At 40.1% G+C, this 24412-nt stretch overlaps 1 protein-coding gene across 1 annotated transcript in view; it reads right to left on the bottom strand.

Annotated features, from left to right (window-relative positions):
- Ralgapa2 (Ral GTPase activating protein catalytic subunit alpha 2) overlaps nt 1–23871 on the bottom strand; it is a 304413-nt gene extending 280542 nt beyond the window's left edge. Inside the window, exon 1 of the mRNA XM_048348713.1 lies at nt 23630–23871. Within this exon, the coding sequence (XP_048204670.1) occupies nt 23630–23735 (106 nt within the window). The 5' untranslated portion in view covers nt 23736–23871. The remainder of the gene's footprint in view (nt 1–23629) is intronic.
- Nucleotides 23872–24412: the final 541 nt, after the last annotated feature.

Here is a 24412-nt window from a genome sequence, read left to right as displayed (position 1 = left end):
CATGTGTCAAATACTTTCTTATGAGACTGTCTACCTGTAAGCACTAAATAAATGTTAGGTTTTTTAATTTTATACCTAGCTTCTGGCAAAGGCCATCTCAACAACCTCACCTAACTATGAAGCACAGTCATTCAATGTCTCAGAAATTCATATACTTAATCAGACCATCCCATATTAAGTATCCCTTAATCTCAATACAACAAGAAACACTGCCAACAAACATACTCATGAAACTAGTGGGATTATCCCTTTATCTCCTTTCACATATAAACCTTTTCAATGACAATTCTACTGCTTTTTAGCTACTAGGGCCATAAAATAATCTCATGAAAACCTGCCTTAGCAGACTGCTAGAAAGCACCAAATTAAGTAGGGGAAGTATTTATCCCATTCAGACTCCCCAGTGGGAAGTTGTCAAGAAGCTCATGCTCAGCTTCTCCCTGGTTGGGAATGACCCCTCACCATCCCATCCTTCCACTCAAATCCTCTGGATAATGAATGGCACTGAAAACCTGATGATCAAAATCATAGGTGGTAACAGAGGAAAGGGATAAATGAAGAATTATAGGCAAACTTGGCAACTTAATGAAAGTAATTTTGAAACAATAAGAACAAGAACAATAATGAGTATAATAAATAGGTGGCCAGATAGAAATGTTGTCAAGAATGCTCGTCATTAGTGATGCACCATTACTTTCAAGCTAATGCGATTCTGATTTCCCATTCAAACGACTGCCTAGGTTGGTGTCCTCTCTTGCCAAGGTTTGTAAAAAGGCAATTCAATATTCCTCCCTTATAACCACACCTCTGGATGGTGCCCACCCACACTCATTCAGGGATTATCTCCTGACCTACTTTGTCAAAAAGGTGCTTAAAGATGGCACAGTGTTGCCTAGGAGAGTCTACGGTAGCTCTTAGGTTTCCAACAGCTTCATGAAGAAAGTCATGAAACACAAGTGAACCCAACCCAACAGTAGAGCGCCAACCCCATGCAACCTGAAATCATTAGTAGAAACCACCCCAGTTAGCACAGACCCAAACACAGTAAGGGAGGGAAAGAGATGCTTGTTGCTGTTAGGCTCATGAAACATTACTGTGGAAATGCCAGTGCAGAACAAGAAACTTAGCACAAAACAGCTTTACTCCTATGAGAGCCAGTAAGTCTGTGAGGGCACCCCCAACTGTAGCACATTCCCCCCTCCCTTAAAGGAGAAGTAGTAAAAAAAAAAAAAGTAATCCAAATAACAGAGGTTGTCTGCTGATAGAAACTTTCTGTCAAATATGACCTATGCTGGCCAGCCTGCCAGAAGACCTCTTCCTCCTGACAACAGCCAGTGTGCCTGAGAACTTCCTGTACATGCAGTGAAGTGCTATAAAGTGCTGGCCACAGGTAAATACCTTATCTAGGTGGCCTCTCCTAGGAGAAGAGACAAAATTTTCACAATGAAGCCTTCCTAAATTCAGGAGTTAACAGTATTAAAGCAGGAAATGTCCAAGGAATGGTGTGCTTCAGTAGCTCAACAATAATTTTAACATTATCATTACTATAAAAGGGAAATTCATATCTTAAAAAGGCCTTTCTATAATGACTTTAAAATGTCTGATATGCTGATTATATGCAAATACAAAATCTTCATACAATGGAAACACAGCAGAAAGCATATTGAACAAGGTTCTAGCCCTCCAGTGATCAGAATCTGAAACTAAGATGTGATCAAAAATGGAGAACAGAATGGGAAGGACAAAGAAGGAGGAATAGAATCCCTTCAATTCCCTTAGCTAAGTAAACCATGTTCAACTCCCCCATTCCTTTGTCAGCGAGTCTACTGGTCTCAGCAGGTTCCTGTAATTGTGTGCCTCAGTCTCTCCCACAATACTATAGATAGTGTCAGATCTCCACACACCCAAGGAAACAACATTCAATGTATATTGAATAAATGTACCAGAGAATTTAGATAGGTGAATAGGCTTGATTATTAATCCCTTCCTACAAACAAGAAAAGGTCATTCCTGAAGATCATAGCAAACAATAACATGATTTCTTTTAATCATTTATGTCAGCTAAAAATTGAGACATAACTATTACATAAGTAAATATTAAAACTACACTGTTTAAAAATAAAAATATGGGTGGGCCAGGTGCTAGTGGTTCAGGCCTATAATCCTAGCTTCTTAAAAGCCTGAGACCTGAGTACCACAGTTCAAAGCCACCCCAGGCAAGAAAGTCCTTGAGATTCTTATCTCCAATTAACTACCAGAAAAAACAGAAATGGAACTGTGGGTCAAAGTGGTAGAGTGCTAGTCTTGAGCAAAAGACCTTAGGGACAGTGCTCAGGCCCAGGCACTGTGTTCAAGCCACATGACCAACAGCAAAAAGAATAAAATAAAACGGCCAGACACTCTTGTGCATGCATATATCCTAGCTGAGGATCGTGGTTCGAAGCCAGCCAGGGTAGGGAAGTCCATGAGACTCTTATCTCCAATAAATTACCATAAAAGCTGGAAGGGAAGCTGTGGCTCAAGTGGTAAACCACTAGCCTTGAGCAAAAGAAGCTCAGGGACAGTACCCAATCACTGAGTTCAAACCCATCAGAAAGAAATTCCCCCCAAACTCCATCCTCATCTCTGGCTTCTGGCGGAAGTTCTATCCCAAATCCAAATACCAACAGCAAAGTTCTTCCAGTGTCCTACTTCAAAGTCAGATCAGAAAAGAAACTCTATCCCTAGCTCCATACTTCCCCCACACCCTCAGTGTTCCCTAACCTTCTCATCTCTGCATCTTTTTGTCTAAGATTATTTATGAAATTTCTGCAAAGCTTTACTAATCAAAAAAAAAAAAAAAAAAAACCAGCCAGGTGGGCTGGTAGCTCATACCTTTAATCCTACCTACTCAAAAGGCTGAGATCTGGGGCTGGGGATATAGCCTAGTGGCAAGAGTGCCTGCCTCGGATACACGAGGCCCTAGGTTCGATTCCCCAGCACCACATATACAGAAAACAGCCAGAAGCGGCGCTGTGGCTCAAGTGGCAGAGTGCTAGCCTTGAGCGGGAAGAAGCCAGGGACAGTGCTCAGGCCCTGAGTCCAAGGCCCAGGACTGGCCAAAAAAAAAAAAAAAATCAAAAGGCTGAGATCTGAGAATTTCAGTTCAAAACCAGCCCTGGCAGGAAAGTCTGGGAGACTCTCACCTCTAATTAGCCACCAAAATACTGGAAGTGGCACTATGGCTCAAAGTGATAGAGTGCTAGCCTTGAGGAGAAAAGCTTAGGGACAGCTCCAAGGCCCTGAGTTCAAGCCCCACAATGGACCAAAAAAAAAACCCAAAAAACGAAGGATCAAAACCCATTTAACAAGTATACTTTTTACATGACTTTTTATGTCAAAAAATGTTCTAAAAAAGTACCATACCTTTGATCTTCATTTACTTTTAGGCATTAGACATATGTAGTAAAGAACTACTTCTGAAATCATTCAGAAGCTAACTAATAATGTACTCAAGGTAATTCTGGCCCCTTCCTGAGTCCACTCCATACTGTCAGACCTATCCTCTCTCTTACTTGGCTACCATATGATACCTAAGAAGCCATATTTAATAGTAAGACGACATTAGAAGAAATCTAGGGCCATTTCTGAGGTGCACATCAGGCTTATACTCAGGTGTCTATGATAGTAAACCCCTTGTTTACCAAGATCCTTTCCTCTTACCATCATCCTCACATAGCTCTAAGCATCCCTAATTCAATCCTCCCACTTACTTCAGTCAAGAAAATTCATGAAATCTCCTCTTCCCTACTATGTCTTTAAGGGTCTCCCCCTTCCCTTGGGCTCCTCCTGAAAATCAGCAGCTCCATGAGAACAGTTTCCCTTACAAGTCACCAGGCAAGGCTTCTGTCGTCCTTCCATGTATCACTTGACCTAGATGACATGTGTGGCCTCCCTGTTCCCACTACAATTTCCAGACCATTCTGGTCCTTACCATCTCACACATAAAAAGTTATCTTTTGCTCCTCATAGTATCAGTCTATATACCAACAACCTCCATCAACTGGAGTGGTATAGTGTCTCTCACACACCCCAGGCATTTTCCAAAGATTCCAGGGCCTGGAATCTGACAGCCATTCTCTCTACTAATCAGCTCTGCCTTCATTCTTGGTGATTTCAACATTTACCAGGATGATGCCTAACTTCCTCATCTCTAATGAGGCTGTTTGGCACCCCACCTCCACCATCCACACCCACAGCAAGGTATAAGACCTAGTCATTACTTCTTGCCTCCGAAGTCTCAGTTTCAAACAATTCATTCTCCTGTCACCTGCCATTTCTTCTTTCTCCTGAACATACCTGGAACCTAAATTCTAACAAAACTTCAACCCCACTGGGTTCTTGAATCTAACACCCAACCATCACTGTCTATATGGTCCCTCAAGTCCTGTCTGTCTTTCCCAATTTGGTTTCCTCTGATCATCTATTCAATTATCTTTTTCATTGCTCCTTAATCCTCCTGTCCCTTTTCCTGTTCAACATAGTCACTCAATAAAATCTGAGTCTTGCCGGGAGCTGGTGGCTCACACCTACAATCCTAGGTAGGTAGAACTGAGTAACACAGTCTGGAGCCAGCTAGGGCAGAAAAGTTCATGAGACTCTTATCTCTAATTAACCACCAAAAAGCCAGAAGTGGAGTTACGGCTCAGAGCACTAGCCCTGAGAAAAAAAGCATAGGCCAGTGCCTAGGCCCTCAGTTCAAAGCCCCAGAACTGGCCAATGATGATGATAATAATAATAATTATTATTATTAATATATTATTATTCTAGTCTTAGTTTCAACCTTGATTCAAGTGAAATTATTTTTGGGAGCCTAGCACAGTGGCCTGTGTGAGACATAAATGTTTTTTATTTAACTTAGGTCATATAATAATAAAACAGTTAAACTCATCCAGCCAATGAAAGCAGCCAGTACAATCCAGCTCTTGTTGCCACTGCTCTAAAAAGGTGCATCCTCTTAACCCAATGGCCAATGTTCAGCCTTCCTAGTTCCTAGAGCTGATATACACGTGCCCTGAGCCTAAACTCCACTAGCCTGACCCACAAGAAAGATTGGAGGCTAGAAGCCAGGCATTATACTTTGGAGGCATGTTGGGGAATAAATTATATATTCCTATCTGCTAGACATAAACTTTTAGTCTTTTAGCTTCATTGATAGACTTGTTTCATAAGTATGTTATAACAGTGTTGTATATACTAGTTATACTGTCTAAACTTGAAAAGATTTATCTATAAAGGAAAAAGAAAAAGGGTGAATAACTTTGTAATGCATTGCAAGTATATATGAGGATAGCATAAAAACTCAAAGCTCTTGATCAGTAGGGGGTGGGGGGGAACAATAGACTGTCAGTGGGTGGAGACTAGAGGGAGGGATTGAGCTGGGGAGGAGGATAAAGGAAGTTGAATACTGTCCAAAGAGATAATTTGCAACTATGAAAATAGAACAAGGAAACCTGCTGGGAATTCGTTTTCAAGGGGAGGAGAACAGGGAGTGTGCTAGAGGGGATGAAGTTGATGGAACACCACAAAAATGTGTGGGGATGTAACAATAAAGTCCCCTAATAATATAAGCTAGAAAAAAACTCCATAAAATATACATTCAAAATTTTATAATAGAAAATTCATTTCCTTAGGAATTCTACATAACATTGCAAAAAAAGTGAGAACAGCCTAGAGCAGACACTATTGGATCCACTCCAGCTCACCACCTCCTACAAATAGACCATTACTCTTCCTAACAGAGCCTTGTTTGTTCAGGGACTTTCCTCCACAGAGTGATGCCCCTGGAGGGAGGGAGGGTTGGTTCTAGCCAATTCTGAATCCTAGGGATGAGATCTGATGCAGCTGAGTCTATTATGCTGGCAATATACATCTTGCAAGTAACTTACAAGGGCTCCAGCCTATGACCCAATGCTGCAGACTCTAAAAAGAAGTAAGTCTGATGGAGATAGCTGTGAAATAATTCATGGTCCTTAAAGGGACTTTAGAAGATCTACCTCTGAATATTATTCTATCTGAGTAGCTGTGGGCATTTCATCACATTAAAGATAAACTTACCACACTTACAATGTAAAAGAAGAGGCAGAAAGAGACTGGACTGTCAATCCCGGAGTTGCTAAACTAGCTAAATCAAAAGTTGTCTTGGTTTTAGACCTCTTGATTTTTCAGGTTTGCTTTTGGTTTTTGGTTGGTTTTGTTGTTGTTGTTGTTGTTGTTTGGGGTTTGGGGGGTTTTGTTTTGTTTTGTTTTTTTGCTTTTGTCTTGAGATAATCTTTCTATTTAACTTAAGATGGCCTTGCCTCCCATTCAATATTCTCCTGCTTCAATATCCCTTCAGAGCACTGGGATTAGCCTGGGACCTCTTTCTATAGGAGAAAACAAACCTTACTACTTGCTTATGTTTTAGTTTTCTGTTACTTGCAACCAAAAACATTCTTATAGACAGTTGAAATAAATTTGACAGTAGCCAGTAGTGTGCTATGAAATTTAAAGGCTGTCAAATTTGAAGTGTGCTGTCAACTGAAAAGATTGTAAAAATTATATTCATTTTACTTTATTTTCTAAGGTATACTTCTTTCACTTCTTTAAACTTATAAGGTAAACCAGATGTCAAAGCAAAATTATTAGAAATAAGAAAAATATTAATAGTTTGCTATCCAAGACTGACAGTCTGTGTACATAAAACAATTGTGTATGAAGATTTATTTGTATTTAAAATATTTGTGTCAAAAATTTCTTAAATGGACAGTTCAATAGATATCAAGTTTGTTCAATAGATATCAAGTATCAGTATGATATATACCAATATAGCATATACCATATATGCCAATACATACCATATACCAATGAAAAAAGAAGTTCAAATCAAATGTATTTGTATATTTAAATATATTAAACATATTCATTTCATAGAAATCAAGTTATATCAGACTTTTTAAAGTCAAATGCACTACTGCTTTGCCTTTTTTTATATGAATTGGTGGGAGCCTATACTACAGTCTGAGCTACACACTTGGGAAAAGTCAAGGAATAGGCTTGAACTCAGGGCCTAGATGCTATCTGTTAGCTGTTTTTACTCAAAGCTGGTACTTTACCACTTGAGCCACACCTCTACTTCCAGCTTTGGGGTGGTTAACTAGAGATAAGAGTCTCACAGACTTTCTTACATGGGCTGGCTTTGAACCAGGATCCTTAGATCTTAGCCTCCTGAGGATCACAGGCATGAGCCACCAGTGCCTGGCTCTCTTCCATTCTTAACAACTAAGGAAACCAAAAAGTAGTAGAGAAAATGGGGGAAGCCATCAAATAATGTTCTGTGCCAAATAATTATGATTAATAATAATAAAAGCTTACAAAACAGATTTGCATATAGTGACTAATTAACTCTCCAGCAACTACAGGAAGCAGGTGGGATTTTTTAATGCCTGTAGGAAGAAGGGTCAGAAAGGGCAGCTCACCAGCAGGTCACCTGGTACCCACACACTTAGGATCCCACATTGCTCAACTGATGAAATCCGATACTAATAGGAAGTGACAGAGAAGGTATAGAGAAGCATACCCAGAAATATATTTTGTTTAATTTTGTTATAAAACAAAGAAAGAACAGAGGAGACAGTGTAAGTCATAAAACTAAATAATTAAATCTAAAAGACTGTCCAGAAGTTGGTTCATTTTCAAAGGCCATCAGAGCCAGATTCCAAGGAGAACAACCTTTCTTTGGAGCAGATTAAAAAGAGGGCCTCTTTGTGAAGTTTGCTTAACAAAGACTTGGTGCAGTTGCCTTCCATCAGGAGTTTACTTTGCTTCCAGAAAATTGTCTGTCCCTTTCTGTCAACAGCCCAGACACAGTCACTCCTCTACAAACAACTGAAGACCCTTATCCTGTTTGCTAAGAGGAACTCCCAGGCACACAATAAACTGACAGTATATAAGAGACTGAAACTCAAAATCTGAAGAATGGTGGTAGAGAATTTATTATGAATTCAATGGAACATGATAGCAATTTTAAGGATTTATGTAAATCTTCCCTTACCAATGTGCAAAAATATCCAAGAAATGTGATGTTAAAAAATAATAGTGGGGGCTGGGGATATGGCCTAGTGGCAAGAGTGCTTGCCTCATATACATGAGGCCCTGGGTTCAATTCCCCAACACCACATATACAGAAAATGGCCAGAAGTGGCACTGTGGCTCAAGTGGCAGAGTGCTAACCTTGAACAAAAAGAAGCCAGGGACAGTGCTCAGGCCCTGAGCCCAAGTCCCAGGACTGGCCAAAAAATAATAATAATAATAATAATAATAATAATGTCAGATCATGTATAATGATTAGTTAACTCTGTATGAGTGTGTGACTGTATATGGGTGTACATGTATGAGAGTATGTTTGTTGTATATATGTGTATATGAGAGACAGAGAACAGAAATAGCACAGCAAACACAGACCACAGGTTTATTTAAAAACACAAAAACAAATACTAATAGTTATCAAAGGACCGCAGAATTTGAGAAGTTTTTCCAATTTAAAAAAAATTGTTTATTTTTGCACTAACTGATTTTTATATTAAGTATATAAAGATTAGAACAAGAAAAAATACTATTTCTTGAGGAGGACTGGTTCAAGAGGGTTTTGGAAAGGGATGTTTCTCAAAGCCAGACAATATACCATAAAAGGGGAAAAAAAGCAACTCGGCAGTAACAACTCATGACACTAGGCCAAACTTTTTTCCAGGTCATACTTTTCAACTCTGAAGAAAAGTCAAAACCCAGATAATGAAGTAGTATTTTTATCAATTCTAAAAGGCTCTAAAAATAGTAAATAAAGTTCCTATTCAATATCTTAATTATATTTCTGTAATCACATATGCATTGTAAATAATGTCCATAGTGATCTAATTATTTAGATTATGTAGAGATTTTGTCTTTAAGAAAAGTTATGTTTCTCTAGACAACACTTTCTGCAAAGTATAGAAAAATAATAGAATCCAGCAAGAAGAAATTGCCCATCCAACTACTGAAGACCTTGCACTGCACAGGTAATGAGCAAATGCGACATCTTTGAAGGCTAAAGTCAACTTAAGATTCTGCTTAAGCCCAGTACTGTCAACTACCAGAAGAGTCTTTTAATAACACACTGTAAATCCAAAGATATGATCTATACTCAGAAATGATAGTTCTAGAGCACTATCATAAGATCCTCCTCTATGTCTAACCTCCAGTTTGAATCACCACATTACCAGAGACAGGATAGAATCTTTGGTATTGAGACAGGAATGAGACTAAACCAAGTACATGGGAATATAGGCAAGGCTTGAGCAGAAGGGACTCACTACTGACAAAGAGGAGACTAGTCTTCTCTCCAAATAAAAGGAGAGGCAAGTTTTATTGATTTGCTGGGGTGATCTAATGGACAGTCACTAGCTTTTCTTAAGGAGGCTTTCCCTAACCCCAGCATGTATACAAAGGCACACAGACACACTCTTCTCATCTTGTCAAGCTTCATTTTTCTATTATCAATATCTGGAAATAATATTTAATATTTTGATTTGTGTGTTGTCCATCTGCTGTTTTGGGTTTGTTTGTTTTTTTTCAGTCCTGGGGCTTGAACTCTGGGCCTGGACACTGCCCTAAGCACTTCAGCTCAAAGCCAGTGCTCTACCACTTGAGTCACAGCACCACCTCTGGTTTTCTGGTTATTAATTGGAGAGTCTCACAGAGTTTCTTGCCAGGGCTGGCTTTGAATTGTGATCATCAGATCTCAGCCTCCTGAGTAGTTAGGATTAGAGGCATGAGCCACCAGCACCCAGCTCCATCTATCTTAATAGAAGGAGAGTTCTAGTAAGTCTGAAGGACTTCAGGTGTTTGGGCTGCTACAGCAGCTGAAACAGCAAAAGGGTAGGATGAAAGAAAATAACATACACAGTAATTTTCACAAGAAACAAGCTCAGGGCCCAGAAATATACATGCCTCTGTCCTCTTGTGGTAGTCCCTAACTATCTCAATCACAGCCACCTATCCAAATAAAACATAAGGCTTGTATGCCAAAAATAGTTCACAAAAATCATGTATTTTCAACACAGAACCCAAAGATCTAGGTTCCCTCAAGGTCTCTTTCTAAGAAACACATTCAACACAGCAAAACAGGGTCTTAGGAGATCTAGAATAGAGCCAATCTGCAATGTTTGCTGCCTTTTATAATTGTTTATCTAGATAAATTATTAATGTACTGATCCCTCAACATTTCCCTGTGTTCATGCTTTTTCACCCATCATCAGGCAGATCTCTATTTTTTTGTCAACATCTGAGGTACTTTTTATTGTGTCTGCCCTTGCCTGTCACTAGCTTGTGGTAACAGCAAGTCCATGTCTGTATTGTTTGTTATAAGCTCTTGCCACTACAGGACTCCCAGAATATGGCCCACTGTACTCCTTCTTGTCTCATTGTCTGGCACTAAGTGTTCCTACCCTGTCTTCTCATCAATTCTCCCTGCACACAAAGGAGAAACATAAGCTATTTGTAACCCTATCTTCCTTCACACCTATATGTGCCATGGTTTCAAAGACTACTCACTTTTCCAAAATCATTTCTCTTTACCCTTTTCTGTCACAAGTCACTGCTTAGGATCTGACATTTTAACAAAACCAAAGAAACTTTGAAAAGAAAGCTCATAATCATAAAACCAGTCTTTGGTAAGCTAACCAAGCAAGTCTATTCTTCATGCAAGAACCACAGTGATTCTTACAGATCTAAAGGTCAGTTCAAATCATTCTCCTGCTCTTCATAATCTCTGAGGCCCCTCCCCATCTTTTATTACTTAACAGTAAGATGTGCCCCACCTAGATTTACCTGTACTTCCTCTCCAAGCCCTGCTCCTTTTCCCTGCTCCCTCTCTTTTCTAACTGTATGGACTTTGGCGAGATTCAGCACCTATTTATATAACTATGAGCCTTTGCACTTGTTCCCTTTGCTTGGAATACTATTTCCTAAAATAATCACAAAGCTGCTCAGTCATTATCATAGGTTTCAGTTGAAACTCCTCTTCTTCAAGGCCTGACCTACCCCCAGCATCTCAACAAAAGCACACATGCACTCTTTTTTTTTTTTTTTTGGCCAGTCCTGGGCCTTGGACTCAGGGCCTGAGCACTGTCCCTGGCTTCTTCCCGCTCAAGGCTAGCACTTCGCCACTTGAGCCACAGCGCCGCTTCTGGCCGTTTTCTGTATATGTGGTGCTGGGGAATCGAACCTAGGGCCTCGTGTATCTGAGGCAGGCACTCTTGCCAGTAGGCTATATCCCCAGCCCCACACATGCACTCTTGTAAAGTTTCATTTTTCTATTATTAATATTTGGAAAAGTATTTATTTGCTTGTTGTCATCTACCTTAATAGAAGGAGAGTTCCACTAGATCTGGAGCTTCATTTGCAAATAGCAGGTGTTTGTAACTATTTGTAGAATGAGTTTTAACAAATGAAGATAGTCTAACCTAGGTAAACTTAAACAGTGGCCCATTCTAGTTGTTCAAATGACAATACTTCATCTCCCCCAAATTAATAAAAAAAAAATTCTCAAATATCCACAGCCCTAGGTAAAAATGTATAAAATGTCATTTATGGATGTCTTAATGATCTAGGATTATTAGCAGACACACACAAGAAAATCAATGACCATCATCTTGTGAGATAAATAGACACAGGCATAGAGAATAAAACCAGTGATGTATTATGTAGGAATACGCTAGAATACCTTTCCAGGGTTACTTTCTCAGAAACACAGGAACCAGAGTGAGACATTATCTCTACCAACAAGATAAGTGATCCAAACTAACTCTTCTCCCTACTTGACTCTATCTCTCCTACCTCATGATTGGTGCAGAGTAGGCCATGATCCGGATGAAGCCAATCAGAGAGGTTCTCAAGGCACTATGACTTAGACCTGAGGGGAGGGACCATACTATTCCCATTACTTACTAGATAGATGCAGAGAAGTGTCAGACTGGCAAAGCCTATACTTGGGTGAGTTGGCCTGAGAATAAGAATCAAAAAACCTAAACCAACCCATAACCAACAGTAGAAAGGAGTATTTTTCCACCATAGAGGTGAGAAAACAGAAGGAGATGAATGTGACTGAATTCCCTTGACGACACTTATCCTGTGGAGGGTTATAGCTAATATCAAATGTGCCCTTAAAATTTTAGTTACATGTGCTACTCAATCTCTTCTTTTGCTTAAATTAGTTTAAACTGGGTGTTTTTTTTCTTGCAACCAAGAGTCCTGACTTGTACAAGTATACAAAATATACTACCTTCTGGTAGTATTATTATAATATTAAAAATATTCAAAAAATAAAAAGCCCAGTCTGGTTATGAGATAAGTGTTCAATTGTTAAGAGTTTTCTGTTGAATGATAAAAATGTTCTGGAGGTAAAGGTGGTGTGGTGCTACAGCAAGCAGTGAGTACTCTAAATCCTACTTAAGTGTTCACTTTAATAAATGTTTACTATACAATTTTATATTATGTGAATTTTGCTTTGATCAAAATTCAAACACTATTTCAATGCATTTCTCAAAAGAATACTATTAGAATTTCATCAACTATAATTTCCTAGAAAAGGAAGAAATGATAAATATATCTTAAAAATCACTGATAAACATTAACAAATTATTTTCCAGGAAGACTATAACAAATTATAGGCCTATCAAATGTATATCAGAGAGCTCATACAGTACACAGAAAGAAAAAAATCAAGAAGAAAAAAATAGTAACTTTGCTAATATCATGGGGAAAATATTATATTCTTTAAGTTTCTATATCTTGAATTGTTAGTGAAGAGCAATATTAAAAATGTGAATTTTATCATTTCTTCATTTATGACTTTGCATATACATATATTTTAAACATTACACAATATTTTTGTTAATATGTAGGAAAAGATCAGCACATTAAAAAAAGGTACTAAGGATGTAACTATTTCTCCTCTTATAAGTTTTAAGTATTTTCCAGTTCATTATTTATTCTCTGTTTCAAGAAAAGGTGACATGTCTTGTCAGGTGCTGGTGGATCATGTCTATAATCCTAGCTACGCAGGATCTAAGGATCGCAGTTCAAAGCCAGCCCAGGCAGAAAGAAAAGTCCATGAGATTCTCCAATTAACCAGCAAACAGCTGCAAGTGGAGCTATGATCCATGTGGTAGAACATCAGCCTTATGCAAGAAAAGCTCAGGTACAGGGTCCACATCCTAAATTCAAGCCCCAGCTGTGGTGTGTGTGTGCGTGTTGCACACATACATACTCACACCAAAGACACAAAGCCCAAGGACAGCAATTTTGAATTAGTGTTACAAAATTTTATGGGATGATGACTACAGGATAAGAGCAAGTAGATGTCATGTTCTTCTGCTGTGTTCTAGAAGAATTTTACAGAGCAGGGTGTAAAATACCTTGTGGGAAAACAAGTTTAGGCTCTGAGAGAAGTAGACTCTGAGAATTATACATACAAGAGATTTTCCAGGGAAAAACATCTGAGAAAGATAAAAAGGAAATGAGCTGGAGAAGGCAATGAGAGGCTACAGATTACTATTGCAGCTCTGACTTCTGTGAAGGAGAAAAAATGTTGAGTAGAGTCTCAGACTTCAGCACAGTTCTCAGAAAATTTTGGCTAAGCCGAAGTCCTCAACCCAGGTGCCCATCACAGAAATATGCAGCATTAATAAATGTGTTCAATAATGGGCTGGGAATGGTCCAAGGGAAGCTCAACTTTGGCTCAAAACTGGTGGATTCAGAAGACATCAGCCAGGATTGATCAGAATGTCAATCATGCTGCACAAAGTATGAGTGGAATTAGTGCATTCTCAGAGCTACAATGGATACAAGCAATGCTACTATAACTTGTGTGTCCTTGAAAGCATGGTTAATGATCAATGACTGTGCTAAAACTTAAAATCAAACATAAGGCATCATCAATGGGTTCCTAAACTTCATCAAAAAGGGATTACAATAGCAAAACCAAAGCATGTGTTTACTGTTAGAGATTATAAGTACTTTTAAAGTAGTGTTCAAGATCTTCCATATGTGCTTCTAGCTTCTAAAACAATATAAAAGACACAGTGGTGTTATAAAAAAAATCTCTCTTCTGGGGCTGGAAAGGTGGCTTAGTGGTAGAGTGCTTGCCTAGCAAGCATGAAGCCCTGGGTTCAATTCCTCAGTACCACATAAACAGAAAAAGTCAGAAGTGGAGAGCTATGGCTCAAGTGGCAGAGTGCCAGCCTTGAGCAAAAGAAGGTCATGGACAGTGGCAGGCCCCAGGAGTGGCAAAGAAAAAAGAAAAAAATTATCTTCTAAAACTCAAAGCTAAAACCCTGAAGTGAGAATTCCAAAGTATCTCAGACACAAATCCTTTAAAAGATATAATTTCTGGAAGTTCCTCTTTTAATTTCATCAAATTCTCAGTTGTTTGATTTTGTTAGTAGATTTGCATTCTCTTGCCTAAAAATATCTATTTGAACTGACAAAAACAGGAGGCTGTAATTTGCACTGCAGACTACCTAAAATACATTCACAAACAGATATCTAATAAATTATTTTAAGGTTAATAAGAACTTATTTCTTAAGATAGCACTTTTGGCTAACTTGAAAATATATTTTATACCACAAGTATAAAGTATCAGATGAACATAAGCTACTAATCCTATGTAAGGCACAGTACAGAAAATCAAAATGACCCTTAAACACCAAAGTCACAGCTGGCAGGCAGGAATATACTCCCACACTGACAGGTCTGGAGGAGTGATCTCAGGGGGTATAAAGCAGTCCCACCTCACACTCATCCATGGGCACACATGGACACTGAGTGGTAGGGCAGGAGATATGACACCTGCTGTACTTAAATTATCATCATTCTATGAAGAACTTTCTCCCTCTGACTAAATATATTTATGAGATAACTTCCCAAAAGAACAGGAAACAAGAAAAAAAAAAAAGCACTTTCAGATAACAGTATTTCCTTTCTTAAGGGGAGACACATGGCATAAAAGAAGGAGCAAGACATACCAAGATCCTATCATGACAGTGAAAATACTGGCTCAGCAGATGAGTTCACTTCTTACCTTTACACCTTCACAATGAAAACAAAATCATGGCACAAGAGCCCTCTTCACATGTCTGTCATCCAGCACCCCATTCTCGCTTTCTTCAAGTGATCTCAGAGAAAGAGTGTGCAGAGCTCTCTTCAAGTTTACCATCCTGCCCTCCACTCTTAAAGCTATTGTAGATCATACCTTTCCTCCATTATTATACCCCATTATCTTTTTTCAATCTTGTTCTTTTCCATTTGCTCCTATTTACAAATTTAAATTCTTTCATTCTTAGAAAATGAAAAATCGTATCTACTCACATACTTGAACTGGAATCTCTCTTCCTGATACTCTGTTAATTGCAAGACTTAAGCTAGCTAAGGAAAAAGCAAGTTACCAGTTCCTGTAACATCAGGTCAGGAGTAAATCTGGCAAAGGAAGAGTTAAACCCCTCTATTCATTCAGGGTCTATGGTTCTCCCTCATTTCCCATCTCTCTACTCTCTATTTCTCTTCTGCAGCCATTGATTGTGGGATTCAATTTGAGGTAGGTATCTTCAAATGACGATTACCAGCATACGTCTTCAAGAGCTTACAATCCAATAGGATGGGAACTACCGCTGTATCAGCTTCTAAGATTCAAGTCTCATGAGAGACGGTAACTCCCAGACTCCACAAAAGCAGGACAACTGCTCTGACTCTTTCTCTGCATAAAATTCATCAGATTCCCATTGTCTAGTTGTATCACAGGGTAAAATCCACTCACTATACACTTAAATCCAGGGTGCCTCACACAATAACCTTGGCACGAGCTGTTCTCCCTGCTGTGCTCTCATCCCAATTTGACCACTTGGCAAAGTCCATTATTCAAATCCCACCTCAGGCCTGACCTTCCTCAGGAAGCACTGGCAGAAATCTTCAGGAGAGGTGGCTACTGCTCCTCTCTGCACCTGTAACCACCTCTACAGTTCCACCCCATTCCACCATGCAGCTTAAACCCTCTGACAAGTTCCACTGTTTACATATCTATTTCTCCAAGTCCTAAGTAATGGGCTTATGCTTTATTAATCTGAAAACACAACATAAATACAGCAGACACACACACAGACGGATACATACACTCACACAATGGACAAAAAAATAGTAACTGAATTTTTTTCCATCCAAGGACAAGGTAGTTGTGTACTACATTTTCATATTAATTATCCTTTTGTGTGTTGAGGCTTGAACTCAAAGCCTAGGAGTTGCCCTTTAGCTTTTTAACTCATGGTTAGCACTCTACTACTTGAGCCACTCCAGCTCCACTTCAGCTTTCTGCTGGTGAATTGGAGATAAGTGCTTTGTCTGCCTGGACTGGCTCATTCTTAATTTTCAGAGCAGTAATTCCTATTTTTTTTAGAATAATTTCAAAGTTAAATGGAATCAGTTGCTACTTTGAAAGTCAACTTAAAAAAGTCAACTTCCCTGTAGTTTTGTCTGATAGTTCAGAAACCAAAGATTAGTACTACAAACAGTATTTATGCTTATCCACAAATAAAGTGCTTATATACAAAATTAAAGTCCAAATTGGAAATGTTTATATAAAAATAAACATTCTGGACCTTCCTTCTCAGAACAAAAGGTGAAAACATATTTTCTAGTTCTTGTGAACAAAACTTCTAAGCTCTGACATATATCCTAGATTCACCTTTTTCACATCTAGACAAATCTAAGCCCCAGAAGCAAGACTGTGTATTTGTATGACACATACAAGTTCATTTTACATTTTGGAGTTTATAAACTATCCATAACTGGTGAAAAACCTAACAACAGGAGCATTTTCACAAAAATCACTTTGCTTCAGACAGTGTCAGTCAAGAGTGATCATATGAGGACTGCATGAAGAACTTGAAATAATATCTCCCAGCTTTGTTTTGGAAGTAGAATGCCTATGAGGCATTAATGCCTATGCAAATATCTTACCACCCACCTGCTAGACCTGCCATGGGCATAGAGAAGTCAATGAACACTAAAACACAAAAGCAGTTTTTTTATCTTCTTAGTAGGCTCACATGAAACATCATCTTCCCAAATAATCTTCCCTGGAAAACTACAGATAGGTCAGGAAAAGAGCTATAAACATCACAGCAACATTTTGGGGAGACATATAAAAACAAAGGTCTTGTTTATATGTGAACATTCATTCTGATGGGCAAACATATTTTCTGTTGAGTAAATATCCTTTTGAATCAGATAGGTAGCAGAAGCACAGCACTGGCTTTATAAACATGGATGCCAGCTCTGCTACTTACAGGCTAGGAACTAGAAGACAAAGTTCTTACATCTGTTTCATCTGTAGGTTGGGAGCAGGAACACTATCTTCATCAGAGCAGTGGGAAGAGTCAAATGAGACCATGATAATAAACAATCATATCATAGCCTTCCATCCTCTCATTACACTCTACACCCTTCCTCCCAGACATTCTACTTGGATCTTACCTTTTTTCAACATATAGAACATCAAACTTACCACCCTCATCATTAGCCACAATTCCTTCCAGACTTCTCTAGCACCGTCTAATACAATCTCACTATCCCTAATACCTGCCACAAAATAACAAATTATATAAAGGTCATTTTTGCTAGTCAGAGTACAGTGAAAATGGTAGTCTCAAACATTGGTGGTGGCAGGGCCGATGGAGCAACAGAAGAAAGCACTGTGGATCAAATCATAAACATGCTTCGAGCCTAGCAATTTAACTGGCACAAAACCTATTCTAAGGAAAAAACACAAAATATAGAAAAAGCTTCTTCACAGGATGAGTATAGAGGCATGACTTATATCAGAGGAAGAAAGAAGGAAAACAGAAGGAAGAGGAAATAAAAGAGAGAGAATGGGAGAGGAGGAGAGGGAAAGCATGACAATACATCTGTGATTCCTGCCCTCCAGAGGTGGGGGCAGGAGGTCCAAGAGCTCAAGGTCAGCCTATGTTACACAGCAAAACTGCATCAGAAAGGAGAAAAAGAAATGATTATTTTGGCAAATGTTTGTAGTTAAAAATGATAGGAACTGGTCAGGTATGGTAGCTCACACACCTGTAGCCTCCTAGCTACTTCAGAAGGGACAACTGGGAATATTTCAATTCAATCACCCTGGGCAAAAAGTTCACAAGATCTCATCTAACCAATAAAAACATTAGAGGTGGTGGCACATACTTGTCATCCCAGCTATACAGGAAGCCAGCCTAGGCACAAATGTGAGGCTCTATTTGAAAAATACCTAAAGCAAAAAAGGATGGGGGGGGCGGAGCTTATGTGGCAGAGCATCAGTCTAACAAGCACAAGGCTCTGAGTTTTAACTTTATTACTGCCAAAAGAGGAGAGAACAGAATGTAAAAGATACTAATAATAAAATAAGTTTAAAGGTGAACATTATTTGAAATTATAAGTGAACCACTTAAAGCAATAGAAGCACCAGGGGAAATAATTTTAAATGTTATATTTTTGCTCTGTCAATATATAGAGCATTTGTAAGAAACTGTTTTCTCTCTGGTTCTAACTCTGAGGTCTAAATCTTTGATTTGACTGGACTGTCATAGCCTCTGATCTCAAATCTCTTCTTCACGCTTACCACTCCTGGGTCTGTTTCTGCATCCCTGGTTTCCATTATCACACTTACAGAGACCCATTAGATCTACTGCTCAGATCTTTAGAATCCTATTCCTTCTCTTCATTCACTGGCAGCATCTTATTTCAGGCAATTTATCATCTGCACACTCCATTACTTCCATATTCCCTTCAATGGACCCCCTGCCTTCAGTTCTACCCCTCCCAAATTGTTCATCCTGGCTCTATTGGAAAGATGATTCTCAAGTCTTATCCACTGGCCTACTAAAAAGTTCTACACCTCTAGGATAGATACTAAGCTACCAACGGAGGCAAAAAAGCTATGTACGATGAGCCCCCTTCTCCTCCCCACTGTCCTCCTCTACTCCTAGCCTTTCCATACTTTTGACACTAGCCTTTGGACCCTGTCCTATCCTCTGTGTCCAATGCTACCCTTCATCATTCCCGCACAGGATGAAGAGGGAGTCATGTTGGTTTCCTTACTCCCATATCACAGTATTTCTTCCTCTTCTTCCATCTTCCTTTGACTAGCTGGAATGCCCCCCTCTACTTCCCCAAATTTTGATCCCACTCTGTCCAATGTGTGGCCAATAGCCACATTTGGCTACTGAATACCTGAGATGTGGCTAGCAAGAATAGATATATACTATAAGCATAGAGTATATAAATGTATATTGTGATATAAAGTAATGTACAGTATATATACTGAGTTCAAATACATTATGGAAAAATAATGTAAAATATTGTTAGTATTAAATATATCTATTAATAGATGTGTGAGGTTAAATAAAATATACTAAAAGTAATTCTACCTGTTTATTTTTATTATTATTTAATTGCAATAAAACTTATACATGTGGCTCACATTATGTTTTGTTGTTCTAATTTTTTTAGACAAGGTTCACTATGTAGTGGGCTAGTCTGAAATCCACTATGTAGCCCAAACCACCCCAGAAACTGACATCTTCCTGTCTCAGTCTCCTGAGTGCTAGGATTACAGGCATGCACCACCATCATGCTCTGCTCACATTACATTTCTATTAGAGAAAGCTAGTCTAAATATTCTTCAGGCCCTAGCACGAATTAAAACTTCTCCAAGGGGCTGGGAATATGGCTTAGCCATAGAGTGCTTGCCTTGCATTTATGAAGCCCTGGGTTCAATTCACAGCATCACATAAACAGAAAAGGCTGGAAGTGGTGCTGTGGTTCAAGTGGTAGAGTGCTAGCCTTGAGTAAAAAGAAGCCAGGGGCAGTGCTCAGGCCCTGAGTCCAAGGCCCAGGACTGGCCAAAAAAAAACCTCCTCAAGACACTGTTTCTATGTCATCCTTTTTTTGTCTTCTGAAATCCTATAAAGCCTAACACATAATCAACTGTGTATTTATATAAAATATCATGCTTATTATTTTACATTGACCCTTCCTATCATATTAGTATCATTTTTACCCTAATTTGGGGCTCATATTAGGTACTCAGCTTTCAATTAGACATGGAATCTTGGATGGAGCAATACATTGAATGTTTTTTGTTTGTTTTACTTTGTTTACTCATCCTTTCCCAATGAAGCCAGTTTTTCATTCTTCCTCTAATTCAGTTAATAAACATAATCAAATTTAGTACATAGCTTCGCACCTTGTAAGGCTTCAGTTTTCCCTCTATTCTAAAATAAAGTTTAAAATATCAGGCCAAGCCAGGCACTGGTGTCTCATGCCTATAATCCTAGCTACTCAGGAGGCTGAGATCTGAGGATCACAGTTCAAAGCCAGGCCAGGCAGGAAAGTATGTGAGACTCTTGTCTCCAATTAACCACCAGAAAACCAGAAATGATGCTGTGGCTCAAGTAGTAGAGCGCTAGCCTTGAATGAGGGATGGGGGAGAGCCTCAGGCCACAGCACACAGGCCCTGAGTTCAAGCCCCATGGTTGAAAAAACAACAACCAGGACAATCTGCAATATTTATCCAGGCCTACGTATCTGAGCAAATCTGGAGACATTATCATGATACTAAGCTATATTCTACTATCTACAGTGGTTTCCCAGACAATTGTTTGGATTATAATCTACTTTTGATAAAGAAAAAATAAATCCATTGCTATTATCAAAAATAGGAAAAGTGGGGAAAATACTTGTATCCAATTAATGGTGGAAGAAAGACAATGCAAGAGGAAGCCGTTAAATGTCTCCTCCAAGCTGAAGTCACTTAAACATCATACTCAACTCATATCATACCACAGCACACCATACCACATTCATTTAAGAGGGTAAAGAAACTGAGGTTCCAAGGCAGAGTAAGTAACTAGCCCAAGTTTATAAAGCTGCGAATGGCAGGGACAGGCTGCTGGAAACCCAGCCTTACGTGTGAAAAAAAAAAATAACCTCTTTATTATTACTTGAAGATAAAATATGTAAAAAGCAAGTGTTACATAAAATATATACATTAAAATACAATAATGATTACTACTAATTTCCTTCAGTTTCCTTGATTTTGGCTTCATTCCCATGTCTCACTTCAAGAGCCTTTTGCTTATTCAGCAAACTTTATTAAATAAGCAGTGCCAAAAAGTTTACATTAAACTTTATGCCTAGAGATCCTCAGACAAACTGTATCTAATTCCTACAGTTAAAGATCATAGAAGTAAACAAAAGAATGTTAGCCATTACAACTGCATCAACAACAACAAACACATATAAGGAAACTCAAATAACTTCTCTACCTTACAAAACTGAGGTCATAATAAGTTCAATGAAATGAGTGCTTTGAAATAAGACATACACCTTAGAGGAAACTATAGTTACACAGCCTTGAAAATTATCTACTTTCTCACAATGGTAGCAATGGAGTGAGTATCCATGCAACCAGTCTGACCTAGGTTTAATTGATTCTGTCTTTATAAAATGTAGCCAACTTAAGCTTGTAGACTTGGACAGAACAAAGGTTTAAATTCTCTAGCACAAAAAGTCCCACAGTATCAAATGTCTTAAAAATACTGCTCAACTCTCCTTTATCAAAAATACCCCTACAGAAGGTGTTAATCAGTCACTACCAAGAACCCAGTCACAAAGCAACCTGTGTGCTAGTGGTATTTACTACAGGAAGAGGAAAGTTCAATTTAACCACAACCACCTCATTTTGTTTTCAAAAGTCTTGAAACTAATCCCTATAACAGTAACTGATTTACATTTCATTCCAAACTGAACAAGAAAGTTTTATCTCCAGGAATCTGAGAATGAGTAACTTCACTTGGGTGCTGGGTCTTTAGTTTGTATTTGGATTTAGGGTGTTTTTCTGTTGTTGTTTGATTGGTCAGTTTGGTGTTTTTTGTTTTGGGGTTTGTTTTTTTGTTGGTTTGTTGGTGTTTTCCCCCCTTAGAAGTGACTCACAGATTACAATGATTAATAATTAGCAAATTTTTAATCTCATGAGTAAGATGTTTACTTAAAACTCTCACATATAAAATGAATTTTCTTTATACTATATTTTCTCAAGTGACAGCCACATTAAAATTAAGTGATTTAGCAGGGTGCTGGTGGCTCATACCTGTAATTCTAAATACTCAGGAAGCTGAGATCTAAGGTTCAAAGCTAGCCCAGGCAAGAAAGGCCATGAGACTTTTATCTCCAATTAACCATCCAAAAGAAAGAGGTAGAGCTGAGCCTCAAGGGATAGAGGAACAGCCTTCAGAGGAAAAAGCTAAAGGATAGGGCCAGTAAAGGTATCCCAAAAAAGAAGAGAAACATAGGTGACTTTTTCTTGGCCTCGAAATGCATATAGATTATGGACAAGTCTGCCCATAGACAGGCAAGTGTATCAATCCAAATAAATGACTAAAGAAAGACAAAAGAGGGGGAAAGACAAGGGAATAAAAAGGGAAGAGAAAGGAGAGGAGATGGGAAGGGAGAGGAAAGGGGAAGGAGAGGAAAGGGGAAGGAGAGGGGAGGGGAAAAGGAGGGGAAGTTAGGGGAAAGGGGAGAGGAGGGAAGATCACTAGCAGCAGACAACAGGAGGCCTGCGGGCACTTTATACCAAAGAAGAGTAGGTGAGCTCCACTACAAGGCAGATGCACCTGTGTTCAAGAAGAACTTCCACCTAGGAGGCCATAAGAACAGACATGGAACCATGGTTGTCATCCTGGAAAGTTTCTCTGGTCCCCCTCCCCCCCCCCAAAAAAAAACCCTCTCTCCAAACAGGCAGAGGAGCCCCCTTCACACCAAGAACATAAAATAATAATAAAAAAATGAATAAGACATTTTAAAAAAGGCAGAAAGAAAAGAAAAGCCAAAATAACACCTAAAATTTAAAAGGAGGCATAGGAAGATTGCTGACAGCTAAATATGGAGAATCAGTCTATTTAGGGGCTTGCACTCAAAAGTCAAAAGTTTAAACAGGAAGGAGATGGTAGCTCAATTTAAGCTCATGCTGACACCACTTAGGGCTATCAGTCCATCTAAGGTGTCAGCCTCAAATATTAACATTTAACAATGTGGGGATGTGACAGTTGGGAGGGGGTGCGTGCACGGTCGTGTGTGTGTGTATGGGTGTGTAGTGTGTGTAGTGTGTGCGCGCGCACGCTCCAGTGTGCCTGCCACTTGGGGCTCGGTTTATTTGCTGGGGAGGGCAGGAGCCAGTCACGGTCACCGCCGTGCCCAGCCTCGAGGTTACCGGGAGGACAAGCACCCAGAGTTAAGTTTACATTCGAGCACCGCAGCGCAGCGCCAGAGGCCAGGCTGCAGCTTGGCCGGAACAATGCCCCGGGGGTCCCAGCACAGGAATCCGAGGAGGTCTGACGCCCACCCCACCCTCCGCCCGGGCATGCCCAGCCCGGCCACCCCTCCCCGCCAGCTCCGGGGTCTCCGGGCCGGCCAGTGACGAGCGCCCTCCCCCCGGCAGGTGTCCCCGACCCCGGGACCCTGGGGCGCGCGCCTCACCCAGCAGCGCCCGCAGGTGCTTCAGGCGGGTCAGCACGTCCTTCTTAGGGTCCAGCACCTTCTGGGTGGACTTCTTCACGTCCCCGTGGCTCCTTCGGGAGAACATCCCGCCGCGGGAAGCCCGAGCCCCGCCGGCGGGGCAAGAGGCACTGACGGCAGCACGAGTCACCACATAAGGTCCGGACCCGCGCGTGTCGCGCTGGCCGCTCGCCACCCCACTCCCGGCCGCCGCCACCGCCACCGCCTCAGCAGTGACTCCAGGAAGGAGGGGCGGGCCAGGCCCGGCAAAGGGGCGGAGCCAGGAAGACGCCGTCGACGCGAAACCAACGGCCCCGCCCCGCGGGAGGTAAAGGCCGGCTCCCTTCCTTCCCTGCCCTCCCACCGGGAAAGACGCGCGCGCTCACACACGGTCAGACCTAACTCACCTTATACAAATTGATCTGTTCGTCCCTGGCGGGAAATCCCATGGGATCAGCGCGGTGAATCACAAAGAAGCTTGTCGCAAATGTACTTTGGACTACAAGTCCCGGGATGCACCGCGAAAGAGGCTCTCCAATCACGTTCGTGAGTCTTTGTCTTGCTATGAGTCGGTAGGAAAGCTATGAGCACGTGGTCCCGCCCCGCCGTAAGCTGCAAGTTCTCCTGGGAAATGAAGTCCGGTGTTGCGACTGTACCTACTAGGTCCCAAGCTAGATATTCCCTACCTTCACTTTGTCCAGCCAACCCATTTCTCCCTAGTGTAAATGGAACAAAACAAACACCTCTATAGAATCCCTTTAAATG

Source organism: Perognathus longimembris, chromosome 6, assembly GCF_023159225.1.
Source record: "Perognathus longimembris pacificus isolate PPM17 chromosome 6, ASM2315922v1, whole genome shotgun sequence".
Classification (NCBI taxonomy): domain Eukaryota; kingdom Metazoa; phylum Chordata; class Mammalia; order Rodentia; family Heteromyidae; genus Perognathus; species Perognathus longimembris.
The sequence above is the reverse complement of the archived record's forward strand: the minus strand, read 5'-3'. Positions and strand labels throughout refer to the sequence as shown.